Raw genomic sequence first — 23,250 nt, 5'->3', positions numbered from 1 at the left:
ATCGATTTAACAAGCGATAACTGTATTTACAAATCATGCTTATTTCGAGCCAGCCTTGCATACATTGATGAAAACAGACTACAAACATAATATGACAAATAACTTTACTTATCATAAGGCTGAGCCTTATGTAACCAAATCATACAAAACGGCGTGTCCGTCAAACTTATTACAAACTAAAAGCTGCCTATTTTTGTGTAAAAATAAAGCCGTAGGTCCAAACATTTTGTCTTTCTCTTCTAACAATACCATATGAGACTTTCCATCAGGTGATATGACTATCAAATTGTCTGTGTCGTATCCAATAGCGTATACATTTCCGACTTTGTCTGTACTGAGCGACAAAGGTCCCGCAAACCCTTTGTTTCGGAATTTCCAGATACAATTTCCGTACATGTCACAACACATGACAGTATGTGTATCATATTCTGTGAAAAATAAGCGGTCAAAATTTGTGTGAATGTTGCAGATTTTCTCTACATTAACTGGTACCGTTCGCAAAACTTTGCCGTACATGTCAAGTGTCTGAATACCTTGCTCCAACACAGAAACAATGAACTTGTTGTCATAGAAACACAATCCATAACAGTAGTTTTTGGTCAAAACTCTTCCGGTTATTTTATTTCTCGTCAAGTCGAACAAGAAAATTGCCTTTTCTCTCGGAACAGTGACGGCTACCTTGCTGGTGTCGTTATTTACGATATCATACGGCTCTGATCTCATTTCTATATTTTTTTTATGGCTACCGTCTGCGTGGAACCAAATCAACCTTTTGTTCTCTGAATCATCTGTGAAGATTATTTCTTTGTTATCCAATACGACACAGTTTCTGAGAAATTTCGTTTTCGTGTCCCGTGGTGATACGATTGAAATTCGGCTCAACAAGCGAATATTTGCTAGCGGGTGTATGTCAGCTGGAACTCGTTCATCTTCGATTTCTTGCTTCATTTTTGCCAAAGAGGACTTGTGTCTAATAACGTCGATTTCAGCAAGACTTTTAACTGAAGCCAAGGTGGAGTAAACATTGGAGTTAAAGTTAACATGGATATCAACTTCCTCAAGATCAGAATCTGATAAATCTGAGATGAAACATGCTTGTTCCCTACAAAAATCTATCTCAAGTTTCTTTGTTAGTAGGAATGTCTGCAAATCTGAAGCATATTCTCGGATACATGCTATATTTTCAGCAATATTTTGAATATTCTGTTTTCTTCTTTCAATCCTATTCATAAATGTTTTAGTATCATGGGAAACTTTTGAATATATTGTTGAAATGTCATTCATCACTCGACTTTGCAAATCATCTAGATATTCGTTAATTTTCCTGCGTAAGTTTGATATTTCCTGTTCAATGTTTGCCTTCTCATCCTTTATTGATTCTAAATTGTCCCCTTTCTTCTTCGTAATCTCTTCTATATTGCCTAGAATATGTGCAATGCCGTTCTCGATATCCCAAATCTTTGTGGAAAATTTAGAATTTCTTGATACATAATTAATCGGTAGAATTCTTAGACATTTCTTATGTTCCCCCATACACTTGCTACATAACGGCACTTCATGTTCGTCGCAATACAAATCATATGTTAGTCCGTGTTGAACACACGTCTGTCTAAGAGAGAATAAAACTGATGGAACTCTGTGTAAATCTTTGACAACAACGTTGTGCTTTCTTGAGGCTGCAGAAGCTCTATGGTGGTGAAGACAGGCATCACAAAGTCCTTCTCCGCAAGCTGGACACCATACAACGCTTTTTCTTCTTATGTTCTTAAATGTACATGGCCCACATGGTACATGTGTGTTCTCCATTATTAAATGTTCCCGAGTTTAATTCTTTTTCACAACATGTACTTCGAGTACGTGATAAAAATCATATGTTTATTGTAGTTTCTGAATTCTTCCTGCTTTGGTACGAATTTGATATTGTTTCGCACATGATTTCCGAATGTCCTTATATTTAGCCATATATCAAAGGATATGAGTGGATTCGTTTCCTTTCACTCAATTACAGGGAAAAAATCAGAAATTCATAATTTATTTTCCTTATTTTGGAAATGACCTATTTTAAAATTCAACAAAAATATATTATTCAAATATGGGGTAAGCATCATTATGTCGCAAACGGGCTTTTTACAGCTAGCATTATGGTATTGGGTTTGCCATCATTTTTAGACCGTGTGGTGACCTGTAGAAGTTTAATTGTTCGTTGCTTGGCTTTTGGTGGATGACTGTCTCATTGGTAATCATACCACATCTCCTTTCTTTATATTAACGAGGTCTGTGCCACATGGCCGATCATCGGCCCAAAGTAGTACTCTTTTCAGTGCCATAGGGCCAATGCATCGGCCCTTTCAAAAACCTGTTGCTTTCTTAGCGTCACAGTAGCAAGGCCTTTGTGACGACGGAACGTGACATTGAGAGGCAAAAAGGGGAGGTTCCATAAAGGAAAGTTTGGTAATTCACCAGTCATTTTATTAATCAATTATATATATTTTTAATTACCTTGGCTGGATGACTGGGGTGGGGCTAACGTCAACAAGTTTTTCTCTTATGCTGTTACATGTACTGGTTATCATGAGAATTAAAACTTTTACGGTAACATATTATCTTAATGAAATACTTAAATACAATTTAGTGCTAGACAAGATGTTACATGAATTTAATAAACAGTGTACATGCATTCATTTAAATATATGAGCCTTTGCTAACATGAACCTCATTTCCCCAATTAATTGTTTGTTGTTTAAGATGGCAATTGAACCGTTATTTGATTTATATCAATTGCTAAAAAAAAGTTTGATTTTTTATTTTTGTTCTATTTTTCTATTATCACTTTTTTCTATGGAACAGAAGACCACACGTCTGATCCTATTCCCTTCATTCCCCACAAAAAAGCTGCAGGCGTTGTATTTCTAGGCATGCAAAACTCGAACGGGAAGCTGATATCGTAGATCAACCAACATTACTTATAATGTATGCCACATCTTTATAAAGCCACAACAAATTTTGAAGCAAACCATCCATTTTGAGCTGAGATAATCGGACGGAATGACGTGCAAACAAGGTGGTTTCAATTTCGTTTAGTAGGGAGGGGGGCGTTAAACGTGATGAAATAAAGTAAAAAATAATACCAATGAATACACAGATACGGAGATACGGAGGCCGATACCGGCCGGTCTTTTTTTATCCTGTATCTTGAATTTTCAACTTATCTTGAAGTTTTTTTTAATTAAAAAAGAGTGGCCGGTATAGGTTTTCATACACAGATCATAATTTACTTCATATAAGTCGATAAAATTAACAACGTAGGTAAATTATATATTCTAAAAAATGACACAAATAAAGTGATACCATAGTACATTCATTTTTTGTCAAACCTAACCGCCTCTATTCCAACAATCACACTTTTGGCGAAAACAAAAAAAGTGAAGTGTTCCCAAAAACAAAATCACAATTGGTATTGTCTTTTTTCCGTATATCAAACGGAGTAGAAATTTAATCAATTATAAAATAGTGTGAATTTTAAAATCTGTCAAAAGCTTTCTTAATTTGTTAGCTATTCCCCCCCCCAAAAAAAAATAAGGAGTGATGGGTAGAACTCGCCATGCATGTATCATGTCTGTCTTCCAATGTTTTGTTTGCGTTTTGTTTGAATGTATGTACGATGCAGTAAAATTATGACCAAGTACGCCTGCGAAAGGGACATCTTTAGATAAAAGAGTTCATATATTTTGAGGTGAAAGGTGAAACTCCTCTTAAACTTTTCATTGATTGGAAAGACAATTGGATGCAAACTAAACAAACTATTATTTTTACATGTATCGTTTGAATAGCATTTTACATGAAATCATTTTGTATGATAGTACTCACTGCCTTTTTTATGCTATTTTTTCCGGGGAAAAATGTTTATATGTACAATTTAAGATAAAAGCCTACAAAAATGTAGGTAAAGTGAGGTAGCATCTTTTTTGCATTTATTTTATTTCCTTCAAAAAGTCATTCCCTGTCGACAGTGTCGTTTGCTTTTTGTTCATTTACGTTCACAGTTTGTAATTCTTGTTTAATGTTTAACTTAGCTGCCCTGTCAATATTTTCAGACTTTCAATCAAGGGAAAAGCAATTTTTTAAAAATGATAATAGGGAAACAAGTGCGTGGTATTCATTCCACCTTCTTGATGCTTCTTATCGGAGGCAGCATTGTAACGTCATACAATCGTTGCACGACGAAACGTCACAGAACAACAGCTCGGAAAACATTTTTGAAAATACGTCTGGCAGTCGAAGGGTTAATTATTCAAAAATACCCAGAGGTGGAGGCACTTTCAAGGCGACAAGCCTCAATAGTTTTACTAAGTTACCCCCCCCCTCAAAAAAAAAAAGAAAAGAAAAGAAAAGTGATACCCTAGTGCGATTTCTTTTTCTTTTTTTCTAATTGAGTCCCATTAAAACTTTTTATTTTTACTCTTCTTTCACTAGAGTTTTTATGAAGTCCGTCAAAATTAACGGCACTGTGTATGCCATAAGCCTAGTTCAATCGTCTACCTGCCCAAAAAGAGGTACCCGTTAAAATCTTTCTCACCCATGCTTTTATTCACCGCGTTTTATTCCTATTAAACATTCACCAAAATTTGTAAAGCAATCAATGGATTAGTCTACTAAGCCCTTTGCCAAAATGGCTTTCTGTAAAAATTAATCACATGCAACAGTAAAAAAACGGAGGGCTCTTTTGAAGGCGACATCCTGACAACAACATTCTATGACACAATGACATACGGACGGGTAGATAATATTAGATTACTTAATTTTTTTTTTCAACCAGAGAAACTCCCGCGAGTTGGAAAAAAAATAATGAACTGTTTATCGCTGTTTTGCTGAATTGTAAGGTATTAGTTTTCTTTATTTTGAGTTTTCTGGACCTAAATATGCAAGTTTTATAAGCGCTGCAAAATTTCCTTTCGGGACTATTTTTCAGCGACGTGCTACGTGACGTCACGTATGTTGTGCAGCTGTGATACAAATTTAAAAAAAAAATTGGTTAAATATCACAGTCCCGTTTAAAATTTGTGAAATAATTTTGGGATTTATTCATTCTAATCGGGTAAGTATTGCCACAAATTAGCCATTATTTCATACGCAGTAAACAAACAGACGGTTATTTGGGTCGTCAAATATTCCTACGTTGTTGCTTGTATGTCTTGCGGGGACATAGAAACTAGCGGTAATTTTCATTCTCACTCGACTGGCGTGAGATTGAAAATTATCGTTTATCAAGATCAAAGGGATTTTTAACAAAATAGCGATAAACAACTTAAATACCCGCTACAACCAGACGTTAGATTAGAATTTGTAACCATAACTTAAGTTCTCGCACTTAAAGATTTAACAAAGAGTACGAACTGTATTCTAGGTACCAGTATCGTATTGCATATCCCTGAGTGGGTGTACGTCAAAACATGGATGCTATAAAAATATAGTGCATTTTCTTTTTGCCTCTCTACAAACTAATATTTTGTCAAAAGATATGAACAATGACTTATAAAATAGAGCAAACATCACACTGTAAGATGAAGAACTTTTTTAAAAGAAAATCTAACATAATATCATAAAAATGTTCCACTGAAAAGGTTGGTTTGGTGAGTGCAAAACGAAAGTGAAAGTAGGGAAAATGGCTATTTATAGTTTGAGACTACTTTTCTGTCCGATCTTCGTGGACTCACCCTATTTTCTTTGCGGGAAATTATTTTTTCACATGTCCTTAGAAATGCTACATAAGTGAAAGTTTTATTGAATCAATTTACATATTTTTTTAAAAATCCTAAAAATATGCACTTCACTATAGAAGTCTATGGGAAAATTAATACGATACTGAGACCTCTAGCTAGGGCCTCAAATGGGCGTTTGTTGGGGTCGGTCTATTAACAGGACGAGAAAAAACAGGACGGACATTTTCCGAAACATTTTTGGCTGTAACTTTAGTTTTACTGAACGGAATTCAAATATTTAAATTGATTTCTTAAGTAAAACAAATGTGCTTTTAATTTATATAAAATTTTCTGGAAAATGTAAAAAAATAAATCGAAAATCTTGACAGGACGAACTTTTTTTGACAAGAAAACGGCGATAAAAAAGATGGACATGTCGGTGAATAAAGTTCATTATTTATAAAATGTGTCACGTCTGTCAAATAAAGTTTATTTATTCTTAAAGCTTACAGCTATAGGCACATTTTGATATAAAATTTATTTCATTTTCAGTCAGTTAAAGTGGAAAAATCTTGACAGGACCGCAGTCTGTTCCGTGAAATGTGTCGTTTTTTTACGGGGGTACGGTAACAAAACACTAAATACTTGATAATTACTTTATGTCTGTCAAAAATACTTAACATATTCTTAAAGCCTAAACTTTTTACTATATTTTAATGCATATTTTGTTGAAACATCTTTAGAAATAAATTCAAAATCTTGACAGGACGAACTTTTTGCAACCGGAAGTTTTCAATTTCTTATTGGATGTGTGGGAAAAAATAAAACAATTCTTATTCTAAACTATAAATGTCTGTCAAAAAATATTTACACATTCTTAAAGCCTATAATAAATGGTATATTTTGATATAAAAATATTTTGTTTTTGAGTTAGTTAAAGGGGGGAAAGCTTGACAGGACGGGCTCTTTGTGTTACGTGATTTCTGCAGTTTTTTACGGGGGTACAGTAGAAAAACATAAAATAGCTGAATTTCATTTAATGTCTGTCAATAATTTTTATCATATTCTTAAAGCTTATATTTTTTGCTACATTTTGATGTATAGATACTTGAATTTTAGTTAGCGATAAATCCAAAATCTTGACAGGACGAACTATTTTCAGGGTGAAATATCTTAATTTATCGACACAATCTGTCTTAATTGGATTACTAGTAACTACCTCTAATCACCATGAACTGGCTTGTAAAACTTTCACACCTTGTTATTCTAATTAAGAAATGATATTGGGTATTGGAGGAGTACCAGACTTTAGTTACCAAGGTTGCTTCTGTTAATGTTGCTTCTGCAAAGATTGCTTCTGCTAAAGTGGTTTCTGCTAAGGTGACTTCTGCTAAGGTGGTTTCTTCTAAGGTGACTTCTGCCAAGGTTGCATCTTCTAAGTTGACTTCGATCCTCTAAGGTGGTTTTTTCTAAGGTGAATTTAAATTTTCGAATTCCATTGAGTAAAATTGAAGTTATAGCCAAAAATGTATCGGAAAATGTCCGTCCTCTTTTTTTTTCTCGTCCTGGTAATAGACCGACCCGTTTGTTGATCAGAAAGGGTTAATATTCAGTACGTTTGATTCTACGCGTCAACCGACATATTTCGGATAACAAAAACAATGCTAAATATTAGCATAGGTTGGATTGTTGCAACAACTTCGATATGTATTGGTTACATTTTAGTTCTCTCAAAATCATTCGTACCAAAAATTATACCAAATCTTTATTTGTTTGGAAAAGCAAGAGGTCTGCATACTGATGTTTTGAAGACACATTTTTTACAGGTACCTAAAAGGTAATTATAATAATTGGCAGTAATGTGTAAAGCAACTTTTATTATATTATTTAAAATCTGGCGTGTACTGAGTATAACCTTTCTTACAATTTATTCTTAAAACTTCTGCATCCTGCATGCCAAAATAAGATGACCCTACTCCACTTGTTTCTATCCTATGATATTTGATAGTAACCTGCCATTGATTGAAACAAGTGTCTGAGCCCTATCCTATTTTTTCAGCTGAATACTGTGTATCCTAAATATTTTTTGTCATTTTTCAGTAAGCACTGTTAAAAGTCAGGATGTTTCTCCCTGAGGCCTATAAAAGGAATGTTGTTTCCAGTCATCCGACTGACTGTCCTTCAGGCCCCCAACTCTGATGTATTTAGAGCTGATCTGGAATAAAAAGTAATTTGTAAACCTACCAATCATCTTTTTCATGAGAAAATTATAAAAAAATCTTAATTCCCTCGATCTTTTTATTGGCCTGAAAGAAAGCAGTGTCAAAAATATCCAGTGTTTAAATTGGGGGTTATTTTTTAGATTGCACTAGAAATTGGACTACTATTAAGTTTTTTTTAATGTCCTTGACTACTCTTACGAGTCTTGCATGGACATATATATGGCAAAGCAACACGTTCTGTTTCATGTTTAGCGTGGAAAGTGCAACCATTTTCCAGAGAAGAAGATATTCCTTATATTAGTTTTAAGGAAAGTGACACTTTCAGTTATATACAATGTAAGTAGTGAAATCCATCCTATGTTGGACATCGCTGAAAAGACATGCAAAACAACAATTGTGTGTTCACACTCTTGACAGAAAAGACCAGTCATCATGGACGGTTTGTAAATCTTGTTCTAGTTTCAGTTTCTGTTCCTGAATTTCCAATGTAGAATGTACTGAAAATCTGACGACCAATCTTTATTTTATTGTTTACATGTACTTCCGGGAAATTTGAACACTGCATCACAATGAATGCAATCACAATCTTCTATTTTATGCTTTCCTTAACATTTTTATCATGTAGAACTAGATATTTGTCATTTTTAACAGTATTTTTACACAAAAAGATATTTTGCTTTTAATATTGAACCCAATGATATGTTAATGACAAATCTCCATGCATTTGAATGGTAGACAAGGACACATTCTCATGAAACCAAGGAGTCACATGATGAGACTTACATACCCTATTGACAACAACAATACTACAGTCAGAACAATGATATCATTTGGAGTGAAATTTTTATGCTAATTTCTATTTCTTTAATCTTATATTGATGAAGATTTCATTTTGTATTTTTAAAATAAATTGGTAACCTACAAAATGTATATATGTTGTTCAATCTGTACAAAAGTAGGGTTCAATTATTATAATCCCCAGGGATCTTCATGTATAAGTTGAACATACATTATTATTCAATCAAAATATATGACAACTCAAATAGATAACAATAATTTTAATTTAAAAATACAAAATTCAATATCAGTACTAATATGCTGCTGTAATGAACAAATATGTTTATGATACACTTCTGTTCAACTTCAATTTTGTAATAATATATTTAAGACCTTGATATAAATTTGTATTTCATGTTTTCAAAAATGTACTACAAACTGTATTTAGTCCGAGTTGCTCATTTACTTTGTAGGTATTATTTTAGTTACTTTATGTTCTTTGTTGTGTGTGTCTGTTTTTCATGTCTAGTCTTTGTCCCTGGATTACATTCTTTTGATTTCCACTAGAATCTTGGTTCTCTTGGTTAATCTTACTTGTTAAAAAATTCCATGCATACTACTTATTCATTTCAAAGTACTAAAATGAGCTCTTGGAATTGTGTTCAGTCAATGCAGATATACTCTATGATTGTGAATATGATTTTTTTTTTCATGGATATAAACATGAATTTAACATAGGTGCATAGGTATACATACATGTACAATTGAAAAATGTTATATAAATGCAGAAGAAATGAACAGATATGGAGTGAATGTGCTTCTGACAAAAACTCACAATAAACTTGAAAGTTGTCAGATGGTCTCTAACAATGAAGAAAGTGTCCATACCCACAAACAAGATAGTCTTGATGCATAACATTATGTAAATAGTAAAAAAAGAAATTCCTACCAACCTCCGAAATTTTTTTGGCCTTAGACTCGATGTACATTTTGTATAATATTGCAAAATCAAAAATCCCAACCTTCATGTACATGTACCTCTCCTATTGTTTCCAAAGGCAAGTTGTATTATAATAGTTGTTTTCTTATGGAAATCTATACCTGCATATTAGAATTTTCTTACCAAATTTGGGTAACAAGGGGTTAAAGGGGCAAAAAATAGGAGATGTGGTATGATTTCCAATGAGACAGTCATTCACCCAACGCCAAGCAGCAAACAATTTAACTTCTACAGGTCACCAAATAGTCTTCAATGATGGGCAAAACCCATTCCATAAAGTAAGCTGTGAAAGGCCCTAAATAAATGCATTGAAACTATTCATAAAAGACAAAAAATCAGCTGTTGTACATAATGAAATGTAATTTCCTATGTTTAAGTGTGTCCACCCTTGTCCCAAATGAACAAAGTTCAACTGGCTGGGGTTGTATCATGTTGTGCTTGACAAAGTATTTGTTTTTTTGGTCATGAACATCAAATGAAAACTACAAGTAAAATCTAGAATATTTGTAAATTATTAACATTTCCTTCCTCTATCTGTTGCCAAGGGTTCAAATTTACTTTCTAGACTTTTGTGTGAAAGGCCTCTGACCTTTTTGCATCCATAATGAAAGATCCTCTATAAGAAGACAAAAAAGTCCTAATAAGAGTAAATGTAAATATGGTACCTTTGTAGGTCTTGGACCTATGGTAAAGATATTTCAAAGGTCCTGTATCAGAAATTTAGGGTCTCGGACCTTGAACTAATGCTCATTTGAGCCCAGCTGTTGACCCTTCCTCCCTTGGATTGAATGTTGTTTGACAGATTGAAAATGAAAACAAAATTGTTTGTATGATTATTTGATCTTTGAATGTTATTATTGAACCATTGCACAGCTATATTTCTACATTGATTTGGAGTACCAATGTTACATGAAGTGATGCTGAGTTACATAAAGCTTAAACTTTTTTGTTGAGAGACGCTGTTTCAACTAAAAATAATTAATTTTTGTTCCAAGTCAGAAATTACATTTTACATTGGTTGTCTGTTTTTTTAATTGCATTGAGTTAGATTGAGATGCTGGCGCTGAGTACAAGTTACTGTGATGTCAGGATGTTTGTACACCCAAACACAGTGAAACTATATAAATATGTAACTTATCCAATATAGTCTTCATAACAAAGATGTGATCTGATTTTTTTTCTTTTATTGAAACCCAGTTTAGCCATTATCAGTTATTTCATATTTTTTTTTAGAAAAGAGACTAGTCTCTCAAGATTATATTAAACAATTTCAGGGTCAGTTGAATCTTTACTCTTAAAATAATGGCATAATATAATCTCTCATTCCAAATATCTGAATATACACCATGTACTAGGTAACCATTACATATATATTATAAAGTATATGTATGTCAGTACAGTAGAAGTGCTTTTTAAGGCTCATATTCTGTATTTTAGAAATTGATTTACTGATTTTATGCTCAGATAGAGAATAATCTAATTCATAAAAGAATTTTTTTTCACTTAATCTTATAAATTGTTATAAAATCTTGAATTCATCATTTAAATGATGATTTAAATTTTTTCCAATTTTCAGGAGAGGTTACAATTTGAATTGCCAAACTTGATGTTTTGAATGTTAAGTTTATTTTTTGTTCTTAAATACTATACTTTTGTAGATTATTGCATTTTAAAACTTGTGTCTTAGCACCTTTTATTTAATCTAGAATTTATTCAGGTGATATAATTTTATACAAATGTCCATTTTTGTGATGGAAAAATGTGGTATAGAATACCACCTCCAGTAGTGATGCAAAAATTTTTGGGGAAATTTCCAATAGAAAACTACTTCTAGTAATGAAGCAAAGAGTTAAGGGCCATATACCAATTGAAAATTAATCATTTTGTTTGAATTAAGCATATATAATCTATGTTATACTTCCAGTTGGTTCAGCCATTTCTACTTTGCTGGTATTGTATGTAACAGTGTTGTTCTAGTCATGGCTCTCAAGACATACCTGTACAGTGGAGTGTGGTCATCTACATTTACACAAGCCTTTACTTTCTTTGGAAACAATAATTCATTGGGTGAGTAACAGTACTTGGTATATATAAAGATGAGCATGAAAGAATATTATAATGTTGAATGTTTACAAGGAGAGAGAACCCCACCTTAATTGTCACAATATACCTTTTAAGTTAGTTTTTTGATGGTATTGGAATAAGGAAATCATTTGGAATGTAAGTGCCCTCAATGTCCTCATATTTAACTATTTGCATATCATACATTGTTGTAGATTTCAGGTAACTTGCTCATTGATAGAATGCACGATATATGTATATTGAGGATTGAATTAATCTCCTTAGTAAAAAGCCTTGATTGCTGCATTATCATTATTTTGGCTTTATTTTCAGACATTTCTCCTTTATCAGTTGTGTTGGCCTTAATAATGATACAGGCACAGGTGGTTAGGAGATTTTTAGAGTGTGTATTTGTGAGTAGTTACTCCAAGTCTACTATGAGTTTGGTTATATACTCTGCTGGAGTTGCCTTTTATAGTCTACTAGGGATCTCTGTGTTGTGCCAGGCCCCAGAAACAAAGATTGAACTAGGTAAGTCTTATACCTTTTTATAAAATGAAAACAGCAGGATTGCATATGTTGAACTGTAAACTCTTGTTTACAATAGCCTGCATCACAATTTTTTACATATTTTCAACATGAATTTTCTTTTTCATCACTGTAGTTTTCACCTTGTGTTTCTGTGTATTATTTAATATGGTTAACATAAATCTCCATAACTATTGACAAAGTGGTGAACTGAAATTTTTTATATATTTGATAAAAAACCAGAAGTGCATAATATTTTTTGTTCAGATTGAATTAATATTTTTGTAAAAAAATCATTCCATTATTTAATTCAACTGGACCAAAGATCCATGTGTGTTTTTGCCATCATCAACTTATCAGATCAAACTTAAAATGTAGACATCAATGATATTTTTGGAACATGTGTGAAAAGTTACCAATTCAAACTATAGGGGCTGTAAGAAAATAAATCAATATGACATTACCTAGTCTATAAAAAGTCTACATGTAAACTAAGTTCACTTTGTTTTGTGATAGCTTCTAATATGGGTTTATTCTGTTGAAAGGTCAAAAGTGGTGGTTTTTGCTGTTTTTTGCTTCGTTCTTGAAAACCGCAATAGCGCTAGATAAAAAGAAATCTTCATTTGGCAAAGTGATCATAATAAGTGTATGACAGTATATTTTTGGGGTCATTGCTCTTGACATGCCAAAATGAAGATTATTGCTGATTTTGGCTCCACAATGATATATTACAAGGTCTATAAGTGTTCCAATCTATAGGCAAATTGTATGACAGTTATAATAGGAGATACTGCTTTCTAAACGCTTTTGCTATTTATTTTCATTAAACCTTTACATGTAAGTGTGAATGTGCAAGTCTCCATTAAAGAGAGCCTTGCTTCTATAATTCTCATATGCATTCCAAAAAATGTGGTTACTAATTTAATACCGATGACCACATTCTCATGAAGGGTTTTAAGTAGTTTTTTAATAAATGAGAATTTTTAGAACACTTCACATTACTGGTAAGCATTCTAGGACAATAGGAGAAATATTTTGGTATCAGTGATTCATACATGTTTTAGTGGTTTGTGGCTGAGAATTGGAATTTGGATGAGCTATTTTGTTTCTGTAGCAGAATCTTTTTTAGTTCTACTGGATGATTGAAAATGGAAAATAAACTGTTCTTTCATAAATGACAACAGGGATGGATCCTGCATTTTAGATTAGGGCGTTGGGGGAGAGGATAAAATTAAATGCCAAGCAAAGCTAGGCAATTGCCAAAACAATTTTGGGGGATAGAATTTGTGGAAAATCCAGATTTCATGCTAAAAATTATTATTCACAATTTTAGGTGGGGTCAAAAGTCCCCTCTGTTCCCATCTGGGTCAACCACTGGACAATATACAAAATAGCGTTATAATGTTCCTACTAGTTATAGCAGACAAGATTGACAAAAATATTACTGAATAATGTGCGGTTGGTGCTTGCACCTTGCAACATGATAACAATCAAATCAACATGATATCACTATTAATTTATACATGTATGATTTTATAATACAATGACAATTATTCCTCTTGCCTTAATCATCTTTGTCTTACTGTGAAAGTACTTTAATTCATGGATACTAATTTCATGGTTTGGCCTACCCACGAAAAACCCGAAAATTTGTACCTCACGATTTACACTACCATAGCACACAACACACCCAGTATATTGCTTGATCTTTAATCTTTTGATTCAAACATCTTACATGTACGTTGTATAACACCTATGTACAGTTCAACATTTTTATTATATTAACATTTTTTTTATATATCCTTGTACTTACTTCAGTGTGTATACTACAAATGTAGAACGAAAGGTTGTGCGCTTCATTCTTATTGTCATACATTATAATCTGGAGAAGTTTTACTTCTGTTTATTCCAGTTTTTATTATTTGCAAATGTAATTTGATTCCAATGCTCTCAGAATTACAAGATTTCTCCACTCTCGATAGTTAAATTTTAGATTTCAACCCTTGGGCTTCAGTGAGTGGGTTAATCTCAAATTTAACTTGAGAGTGGTGAAATCTTGTAGTCCCTAGAGCATTGGAAGAGAATCTGCAGAAATGTAAAATGGCAGGAAACTCTCACAGAAATTTAATTACCGGCAAGGAATGGGAGAAAATCCTTTAATATCTTTTCTGCTATGCCTTTAACTGTTTCTTCTCAATCTGTTTGATTTGCAACAGGCTTTCTGGTAGGTTGGTTCTCTTTGGTTCTTTTTATTTTACCTTGTTTGGTACTGTGACATCAGAAACGTCAATTGATCCTGGTCCTCAATTCAAATAACCCTCCCACCCCCCCCCCCCCCCCACCCAAAGAAAATGTTATGATTAGGAATTTGAAACATTGGACATGGTTACACCAGAAATTAAATTATAAAAAAAAAAAACATTTCTAACTTTTGAACAGGCTATACAAACTAACCTGGTTTGGACAAGTTTATACTTTATATACTGCCAAAAGTTGCACATATGATAACCATGTGTTGCTTGATTAATATGATAATCATATGGAAGACATACGGTACAGCTCGCAGCATAGTCTGATAAATACCTGGCATACCTCATACCTGGTATGCCAGGTATGAATCCTTTTAAATTGATTCTGTTATTTGTAATATACAACTCAATAATTGATAAATTAATTTTGGTGTCTCAGGTAAAACTACTTGTCCAGGTGATAGTAGAAAAAGTAATTTATCTGTGAGGTTTAATGAGTGCTTGAAATCACATAATTTTGTATAAAAAATAATATAATTTGATAAGATATGAGCAATTATACTGATGAATGTTTAATTGAAATACATTTGTACATGTATAAATTTTCTATTCTACCTTAAGGACTTTTTAAAATATAAATTTATTCCAAAGTTAAAAGAATACATAAAATGCAAAGTTTCTTGTGTTCAATCCTAACATGCCAATAGAGGAAAAATGGTATTAAGTTTTAAAATAAAAATCTGACTAAAATTTAGTTTAATATAAAATGTACTGTACAAGTACTATTGTTCATAGGGTACTAATGTTTGTTGTTTTCATTGGTAAGTCAAACCATGAAATTTGCTTCCCAATGATAAGAAGATTTCCATAGTTGTGTTACCTGAAAACCTCAAAACCACAAATTTAAAAAATCCACGATTTTTTATTTTTTTCCCTAATCCACGAAAATTGGTATCCAAGAATTTAAGTGTTTTCACAGTACATGTATATGATAATCATTAGAAGACAAATAAATTCATATGATAATCATTAGGAAGACATATACATTTCATATGGTAGTTTACATATAAAAGTCATATTATTCTCATATGTAAACATTGGCTTTCTAACATATGATTATCATATGGTTATAAAAACAGATGATTATCAAATGATAATCATGTGTTGCACTTTATGTGGTTCTCATGTGTTGCACCTTTTTGCTCTGTATTATAACTGACTTATGTTTCACCTTACAGACAATTTACCAATACAATGGTTTGATACAGTTGCCATAGCAATATTTATCTGGGCAAGCTACAAGCAGCACAAAACAAGCAAAATTCTTGCCAAACTGAGGCAAAGTAAAGATGGTATGTTAAATTCAACTAAGTGAGAAGACAAAAGTATCACAACTGCAGTAAAATGCAAATGATATTATAAACTAAAAGAAAACCCTGTTTGATAGAGAAGCATATACTACTACTACTAACTTAATGTTGAACATTATTTTATGTTTTTATGGAAGTAAATGTAAAGGAATGACCATTGATATTTCTACAATAATTATATACAATGCTTTTTTTTCTTTCAGGGAATGTTGAGAACCACAAGCACCATATTCCCCATGGTGATTTATTTCACTATGTTTCCTGCCCACATTACCTCACGGAGATCATTATATACACATCTATCAATCTACTGTTCCTTGCTAAACATGAAGTTCTAGTATGTATTTGGACATTTGTTACTTCAAACCAAGTAATCAGTGCTATCCTGGCCCATAGATGGTACAAGGAGAACTTCAAGGGATATCCAAAAGAAAGGAGAGCTTTAATTCCATATATTTTTTAGAGTGATGTTATATACGATGAATATCTAGAGAAATCAGAAAGTGCCATATTTTTGATTATGATACTCTTTTTATCTTATAACAAAGTATTAATTTTGCTCATCTGGTGGTTGTATTTCACACAATTTTTCATTCAAACTTATTAGGCTGGTGTCACATGATCTATTGACCCCACCTCCATCTTACCTGGCAGTTTATATGTGAAGGAGTAATCAAGGGAACCAAGGTTATGGCGGTAATCAAAAGAATGTAATCCAGGGACAAAGACAAGGCATGGAAAACAGACATACACAACAAAGAACATAAGTAATTAAAATCATACGTACAAAGTAACAAAAGCAAATGAGCAACTCAGACTCCACTAAAACTGGGAGCGTGGACCAGGTGCACCGGTAGGGTAAGTGTCCTCTGCTTTTCTAGAAACACCCGCCGAGTTGCTCATGAAAAGTCAAGTCCAGGGTAGACAAACGAGGAAAGGAAAACTATGAAAACTATAAGTTCATGCTATAAAGTAAGTTCACACTCTCCATGTTGATGTACTCCCAAATAGTTAGAGTTGGGAAATGCTTTCGGACCCACGTGGGGTCTGGGAGTAGGCCAGAGCGTCAACACAGCAGGCCAGCTGCTAGTAGGACATACTCTGAGTTCTTTGGTCAGGTGCTACTTAATACTTCTAACTGGCATTACTAACAGAATCCCTGTAAGGAGCAGTCATGCAAGATCCGTAAGGATAGTCAAGACCATAAAAACCCCCAATCATCATAAAGTAAGTTCCCATCCGTGCATGCCCCAACAGTGTAGTCAAGGACGTTAAAAACCTACTAGTCATAAAGTAAATATTTGATTTGATATTTCTACCCCTAGGAATTAGGATAATTCTAAAAAACCTTTATCAATATCTTCATTAATGAAGTAAATATTGGGTTTATAAATTAGAGATGAACATACCACACTTAAACTCCACTTCTATGATGTCTACCTCTCTTATAAAGTATTTTTCTATATTACAATATTCCTATTACATATTTGATAAATGTAATCCCTGCGATGAATTTTGTACCTGTGAGGTATGATTTTTTAATGCCTTCCTGCAATAATTCTACCTCTTGCTGTAAAATATATCTACTTCCCCTTTATGATGCACCAGTGTATTAATTCCCTTGCTGTAATTCATCCCTTTTTTGCAATATTCTTACAGTGGCATATCGGCAGGTACAGCAAGTACAACTCCCACCATACCAATTATTATTTCTTGTACAGCATGCCTTAACTAAAATTCTTGTAATTTTTTTTAAAACAGGGTATTTTACTTGATTACTAATTTAAACAACTTCAACATATGTTTCCAACTCCTGCTGTACCAATCAAAAATTGGGAGCTACGCTTCTATCTCAACCTTGCTTTGATGTATTTTTGCATCTTGTATTTCTCCTTATCATATAGGTATCCCCTGCTGCAATATTTTTCTTCTTGTATTACTTGTCTACCCCTTAGTGCAATAAATTCCCCTTCCCAAAGTTTGATTTTTTACACCCTTGGGCAACATTTCCCCCCTTATTGTGCTATATCTATATCCTCCTTATGATTTATTTCCTTCCTGCTTGGTGACTTGTTTAGGATGTCTATTTCCTCCCTGCTGGATGGCTTGTAGACCTTTCATTTGTATTTTAAGACAGTATGGAGCATTAAATAGTCTGAGCACCTTGTTCACAAGTTTTTGATAAATGTATTTGCTGATACATTTTATTTCTTTCAATGTATGAAAAACTAAAATTGCCTGAATAAAATTGATATTATTTGATATAAAAGAACTAAATAAATTAAAGAAATATCAATACTTATGAATAAAATTAATTATAGAACAGATAATGTTTGTAATGTTAAGTTTAGTAGTTATCCATTTTGGGACCCAATAACATTAATAGCTTTGATTCTTGTCTTTTGATATATCTTGTAGGTTGTTATTACAGTGTTCTTCATATTTTATGAGCAATGTAAAGTGTATCATATACAGCTTCAAACTGGTGGTTAGTTGTAAGAATTATCTCTAATGTTGCCACAGAGACTTAGTTCCTGTTTTGATTTGAGTAGTTTTTAACTGACAACTTATCTAAATTGGCCTTCATGGTTTCTGTGACTTAAATGGAACATGCAATGAATATTTATTAAAGTGTGACACATCAATCTAACAAATGTAATCTAAAAATCTTTATGAATTGAAATACCCAGCTTATATAGACTTACTAAACACTGCATGTACAGTAGAATTAAAGCAAAATAGCATGAAGAAACATCCAAGTCTGTAGCAGTTATAGGTTTTTATGGTTGTTCAGTTAATATCAAATTCTGACTGAATGAGAATATCTACTTGAATGTTAATTTTAGTGTAAAGTTTATTACCTCTGTAAATTTGTCTCGCTCCTGAGGAACATTATTGTTTCATCAGTGAACTTTATTCCTAGTCTTATCTGTAACCAGGCATTGCTGCCATTGATGTCTGTATTGTTTTTTTTATATATGTACAGTTGTATTATTATAAGGTAGACAGTATCTGTGAAACATACATGTAGTATCCAGGGGTGGATCCAGACACTTTGAAAAGGAGGGGTGCCAGCAAGGGATGTGCTAGGACATTTCTTGCCATGTTTTGTCAATTTTACCCATAAAAATGACAAATTTGTCCAATAAAAATTGGGGTTCCAACCCCTACACCCCCACCTCTGAATCTGCCACTGGTCTCAACTTGAAATGTATTAAAAACTCAATAAATGAAAGTGTTTAGATATACATGTAATATTTTTTTTTTACATTTTATAATTGTTTTCTGTTGTTTTATTGGTGGATTGTGTTGAAACTATATACTAACTTACAGGTTACAGACCACCAATTCAACCAATGAGCATTTGGAACATACGCAAAAATAGTCCTACGCAGAAATTACCCCTGTTCCTTATAGTGCTGTGAAAACAGTTCTCATCTTATTTAAAAAAATTAAAGAGTTTCTGAAAGGAAAAACATTTCTGTACAATTTATAGGTGCATTTTGCTTCTTGTGATGTGAAGCCTAATCTCCATAATGATTTCTATATATACCCCTATCTTGTGAAAACACTGGGATTTCCCATGCTATTTATAGACCCTTCACTTCCAGTGACCAGTACTGCACTGCAAGTCTGCTAACCCCACATGCCATTCTGAGGATTGTGAGCTGACATATGTAGAATCATGCTGATATATAGTCCTCTGCAGGTTAAAGTTAAGGTAAAGTCCAGAGAAGCCATTGAATATTGTGAAATTAGCATAGAAGCCTATAGGAAGTGGAATTAGTGGTTTCTAGCCTACAGCATGTTTTATAGTTAACTCTTGTTGTTGCATTTAAATTCAAAGATGATTTTTGTATAGGGCTTTTTGGGTATTTTGATGTTGCTATAAATTGAAATATTTTACTGCTTTTCATTTCCTTTGTAATTATGGCAATTTAAGAACCCACAAACAAAATATGTCTGGTATTTATTTTTTTAATATGTCCACTAGTTGTCATTTTTTAGTTTTATTGTTTCATCAGTGAACTTTAATCCTAGTCTTATCTGTAACCACTGATTTCTTGTATTGATGTTTCTATTGATTTTTATACATGCACAGTTGTATTATTATAAGGTAGTATTCGGGGGCAGATCCAGATACTTTGAAAAGGAGTGGTACCAGCCAGTGTTCTTCTGAAAAAGGATTGTGCTAGGACATTATTTGCTATTTTTTTGTTAATTTTATACGTGAAAATGACAACTTTTCCAATAAATAGTTGGGTTACACCACTGGTCTTAATTTGTAATGTATTAAAAACTCAATAAATGAAAATGTTCAAGTATACATGTAATATATTTTTTACATTTTATAATTGTTTTCTGTTGTTTCATTGGTGGATTGTGTTGAAACTATATATTAACTTACAGCATGTTTTATAGTTAATTTTGTTGTTGCATTTAAATTCAAAGATGATTTTTGTGTAGGGCTTTTTGGGTATTTCAATGTTGCTATAAATTGAAATATTTCACTGCTTTTCATTTCCTTTGTAATTATGGCAATTTAAGAACCCACAAACAAAATATGTCTGGTATTTATTTTAATGATGTGTTCACTAGTTGTCATTAAGATATATTATATATTCAATACAGTATGTTCTAATTATTGCTTACTGCCTAGCCTCACTTCTTATTAAATTATGTTTTGAAGCTACATTTTTTTCATTTGTTTTCTTTTCCTTAAATTAGAGTTTTGGATTATATTTCACTATGAACTAGTGTATTATAATTATCACTTAGGTGAAATTATGAAATAGTTACTTTATTTCTGTTTTAGATCTGCATGTCCCCCAAGTTTGATACCCATTTATTGAAACCACACGTGTTGAAAGCTACTCATTGAGACTGTCTGAAAGTTGTTAAATTTGTTAAAAATACTCTAATGGTTGAACAGAATGCTTCAAAAAATATATTCCGAGGATAAAGAAGAGAAAAGGAAAACTGACACATACAAAAATAGAACATGAAATTACCAAAATAACTCGTGCAAAGAACCAAAAGTAAATGAGCCACTCATAGTCTACTAAAGATTGGGAACATGGACCAGATGCACTGGTAAGGTAAGCGTACTCTGTTTTTAGTTGCTCATAGAATATCACATCCGTGGTAGACGAAAGATGAAAGGAAAACAATGACACGGTGAACAAATTGGTTCTCAGGGTCCAGATGTATACACCATAATGATCCTCGAGTTCATAATGACGACCATAAAACTTCTGTAGTGATTACTTCACTCACGTAGCATCATAACCCTGCTAAAGAAGCCTAACTGTAAGAAGCCTAGCATGGTATAAAAAGTCTGCGTAATTATGGCAAGCTCTGGCATGACGTATGAGGTTGTGATAGGAAAACTCCACACGCAGGAGATGAACGGATGTTGCCACAGAAAAAAGGAAAATTTACAATACAGAATGAGAAGTTTGATCATGAGCTTCCTTTTCTATTGGTCCCTAAGTGTATGTCAAGATATCAGGCTAACTTATATACATAGTGTCTGTAGTTTCCTTTATCTCAAGTTCTTTAGAGTAGATGCAATTTACAAAATTCCAGAAATGAGGATTGTTTAAAGATAATACATCATTCATATAACAGAATCTTTGATCAAAAGATCTGGCTAAACAATGTTCCTTCTTCTAGATCAGAACAGCTGTAAAGTTAGCCTCATAAGAGTGAAGGAATAGGTCAGAGTGTAGCGGAGCACATTTTTTCCATTGAAATGCCGACCGTCTGTTGAAAAATGGATAAATATGTTATCGACTAGAAAAAAATCTTTAAATATGGTTTAATTATTAGATCATTTGAAATCGTTTTTTTTTTCAATTTCCAAGAACTGCGTATTTGTATCTAGGGGTACCGTCTTTTTTGGAGTAACAACGATTTATAATGTTTTTGAGCCGGGGATAGTAGTATAAAGGGTTGAAAAAAATCATAGGTCTTGATGCTATTGTATTCTGATAATAATCGAGCAGTGAGGTTTCCAGAAGTTCTTTCAAGTTTTGCAGGATCCACATTGAATTAATACCACTACGGGGTAACAAGTGTCGTGGTATGACTGAAAACCCTCTTTGACAGCTGTGAATTTGGAAGTAAGTAGTTTCGAAAGGCGCTTGGTAGAACATTTTGCAGATCCAGTTATGAGCATTTTTTGTATGAATTCTTGTGGAGTTTTGGAATGCAATCCATGGACTGGTAGAGCGCACTAATCGTCTTCATTAGAGAGACCGAAAGGGGATAGGAAGTATTTATGCTTTTCCACCGTCTGTTCTTTGAAGAGTGTGGTAGCAGTTTAGGTCTTACCACTGATATTATTTTCTACGTCTACCTCCGATAATAATCATTGGATGTAATGCATCTTGCAGACAAAAACGATCTTGTTTTGACCATTGTCTGCTGGTACGACAACATATTTGAATTGTTTAGTAGACAATGTTTTGGCTACGTCGAGATCTTAGAAAAATGAAAAGCATCGACACTCAATTGCATAATTCACATTTATATTTTTAGCTTTTTAACGGATGTTGCACTGCAAGGTAGTTAAGTCCTATGATATTATCAGAGCTATTAGTGCATACATGCAGAATTTAGGTAGTATATTGTATTCTTAGGTTAAATAGTAATCAAGATTCTAGTGGAAATCACTTATGGAAGAAGCTCCATAATACATTGAACTTAGTGAAGTTAGCACTGGAACATATGGAAAGTGACATTAGTGGTCTGTAGCTTATAATTATGAGCACAATCTGTTAGAAAGAAATGGGCTTTATTGTATACTTCATTGACAAGAAATCATTGTGTATCAAATAAAGGCTAAGTAATTGTATCTATGGCGTAATGATTTTTGGCTTACATCAAATTTCAGTGGGACATTAGATTATGATTGAATTTTGCAAGGTATTTGAATGACAAAGCCACTAATGATAACTCAGAAACATTTTTGTATGTACATATAGAGGTCTAGAATTATTAATATTTTTAATGTGTGTACTTATATGAAAAGTACCCATCATCCACTACTTGTCAAATTTTGATTTACTGTTAGGCCTAACATCTTCACACCTCCTGTCTGTACATTAAAAGTACAAAATCTAGTATCCACATAATTCAGATGGGTGTATAATTTTTTCATTACAAATAACTTGGGAATTTTTACCGCTTACTATGTCTTATCTTTAAAAAGATATAATCAAAATTGCTTCAACCTTTTCACAAATGTTTGTTATAATGGTCCCAATATTTCTGTCGTATTCGAAATGTACTTTTTTGGTGTATATTTGATTTTTTGTTAAAAGAGCAGGTACGTTTGTT

General features: G+C 32.9%; 2 protein-coding genes across 4 annotated transcripts; one reads left to right on the top strand and one right to left on the bottom strand.

Annotated features, from left to right (window-relative positions):
• Nucleotides 1-87: 87 nt before the first annotated feature.
• Nucleotides 88-1,910, bottom strand: LOC148622827 (uncharacterized). The gene has a single exon (XM_088573059.1). The coding sequence runs from the start codon at nt 1,804-1,806 to the stop codon at nt 127-129; it is 1,680 nt and encodes a 559-aa protein (XP_088429185.1). The 5' UTR covers nt 1,807-1,910; the 3' UTR covers nt 88-126.
• A 121-nt stretch (nt 1,911-2,031) lies between these two features.
• LOC148622826 (polyprenal reductase-like) lies at nt 2,032-20,599 on the top strand. Of its 3 annotated transcripts, none has more exons than XM_088573062.1 (5): nt 2,032-2,097; nt 11,623-11,765; nt 12,093-12,290; nt 15,775-15,888; nt 16,110-20,599. In XM_088573062.1, exons 1-5 carry the CDS (start codon nt 2,093-2,095, stop codon nt 16,367-16,369), a joined length of 720 nt encoding a protein of 239 aa, XP_088429188.1. In that variant the 5' UTR covers nt 2,032-2,092; the 3' UTR covers nt 16,370-20,599. The 3 variants fall into 3 exon arrangements, with proteins under 3 accessions (XP_088429188.1, XP_088429186.1, XP_088429187.1); XM_088573060.1 differs by lacking the exon at nt 2,032-2,097 and adding an exon at nt 7,289-7,536 and having other exon boundaries at nt 16,110-16,521; XM_088573061.1 differs by lacking the exon at nt 2,032-2,097 and adding an exon at nt 7,805-7,926 and having other exon boundaries at nt 16,110-16,521.
• Nucleotides 20,600-23,250: the final 2,651 nt, after the last annotated feature.

The sequence above is a fragment of the Perna viridis genome, chromosome 3, assembly GCF_037379345.1.
Source record: "Perna viridis isolate PV_CMFRI_1.1 ecotype Kerala chromosome 3, ASM3737934v1, whole genome shotgun sequence".
NCBI lineage: Eukaryota > Metazoa > Mollusca > Bivalvia > Mytilida > Mytilidae > Perna > Perna viridis.
This window is presented reverse-complemented; position numbering and strand designations above follow the sequence as displayed.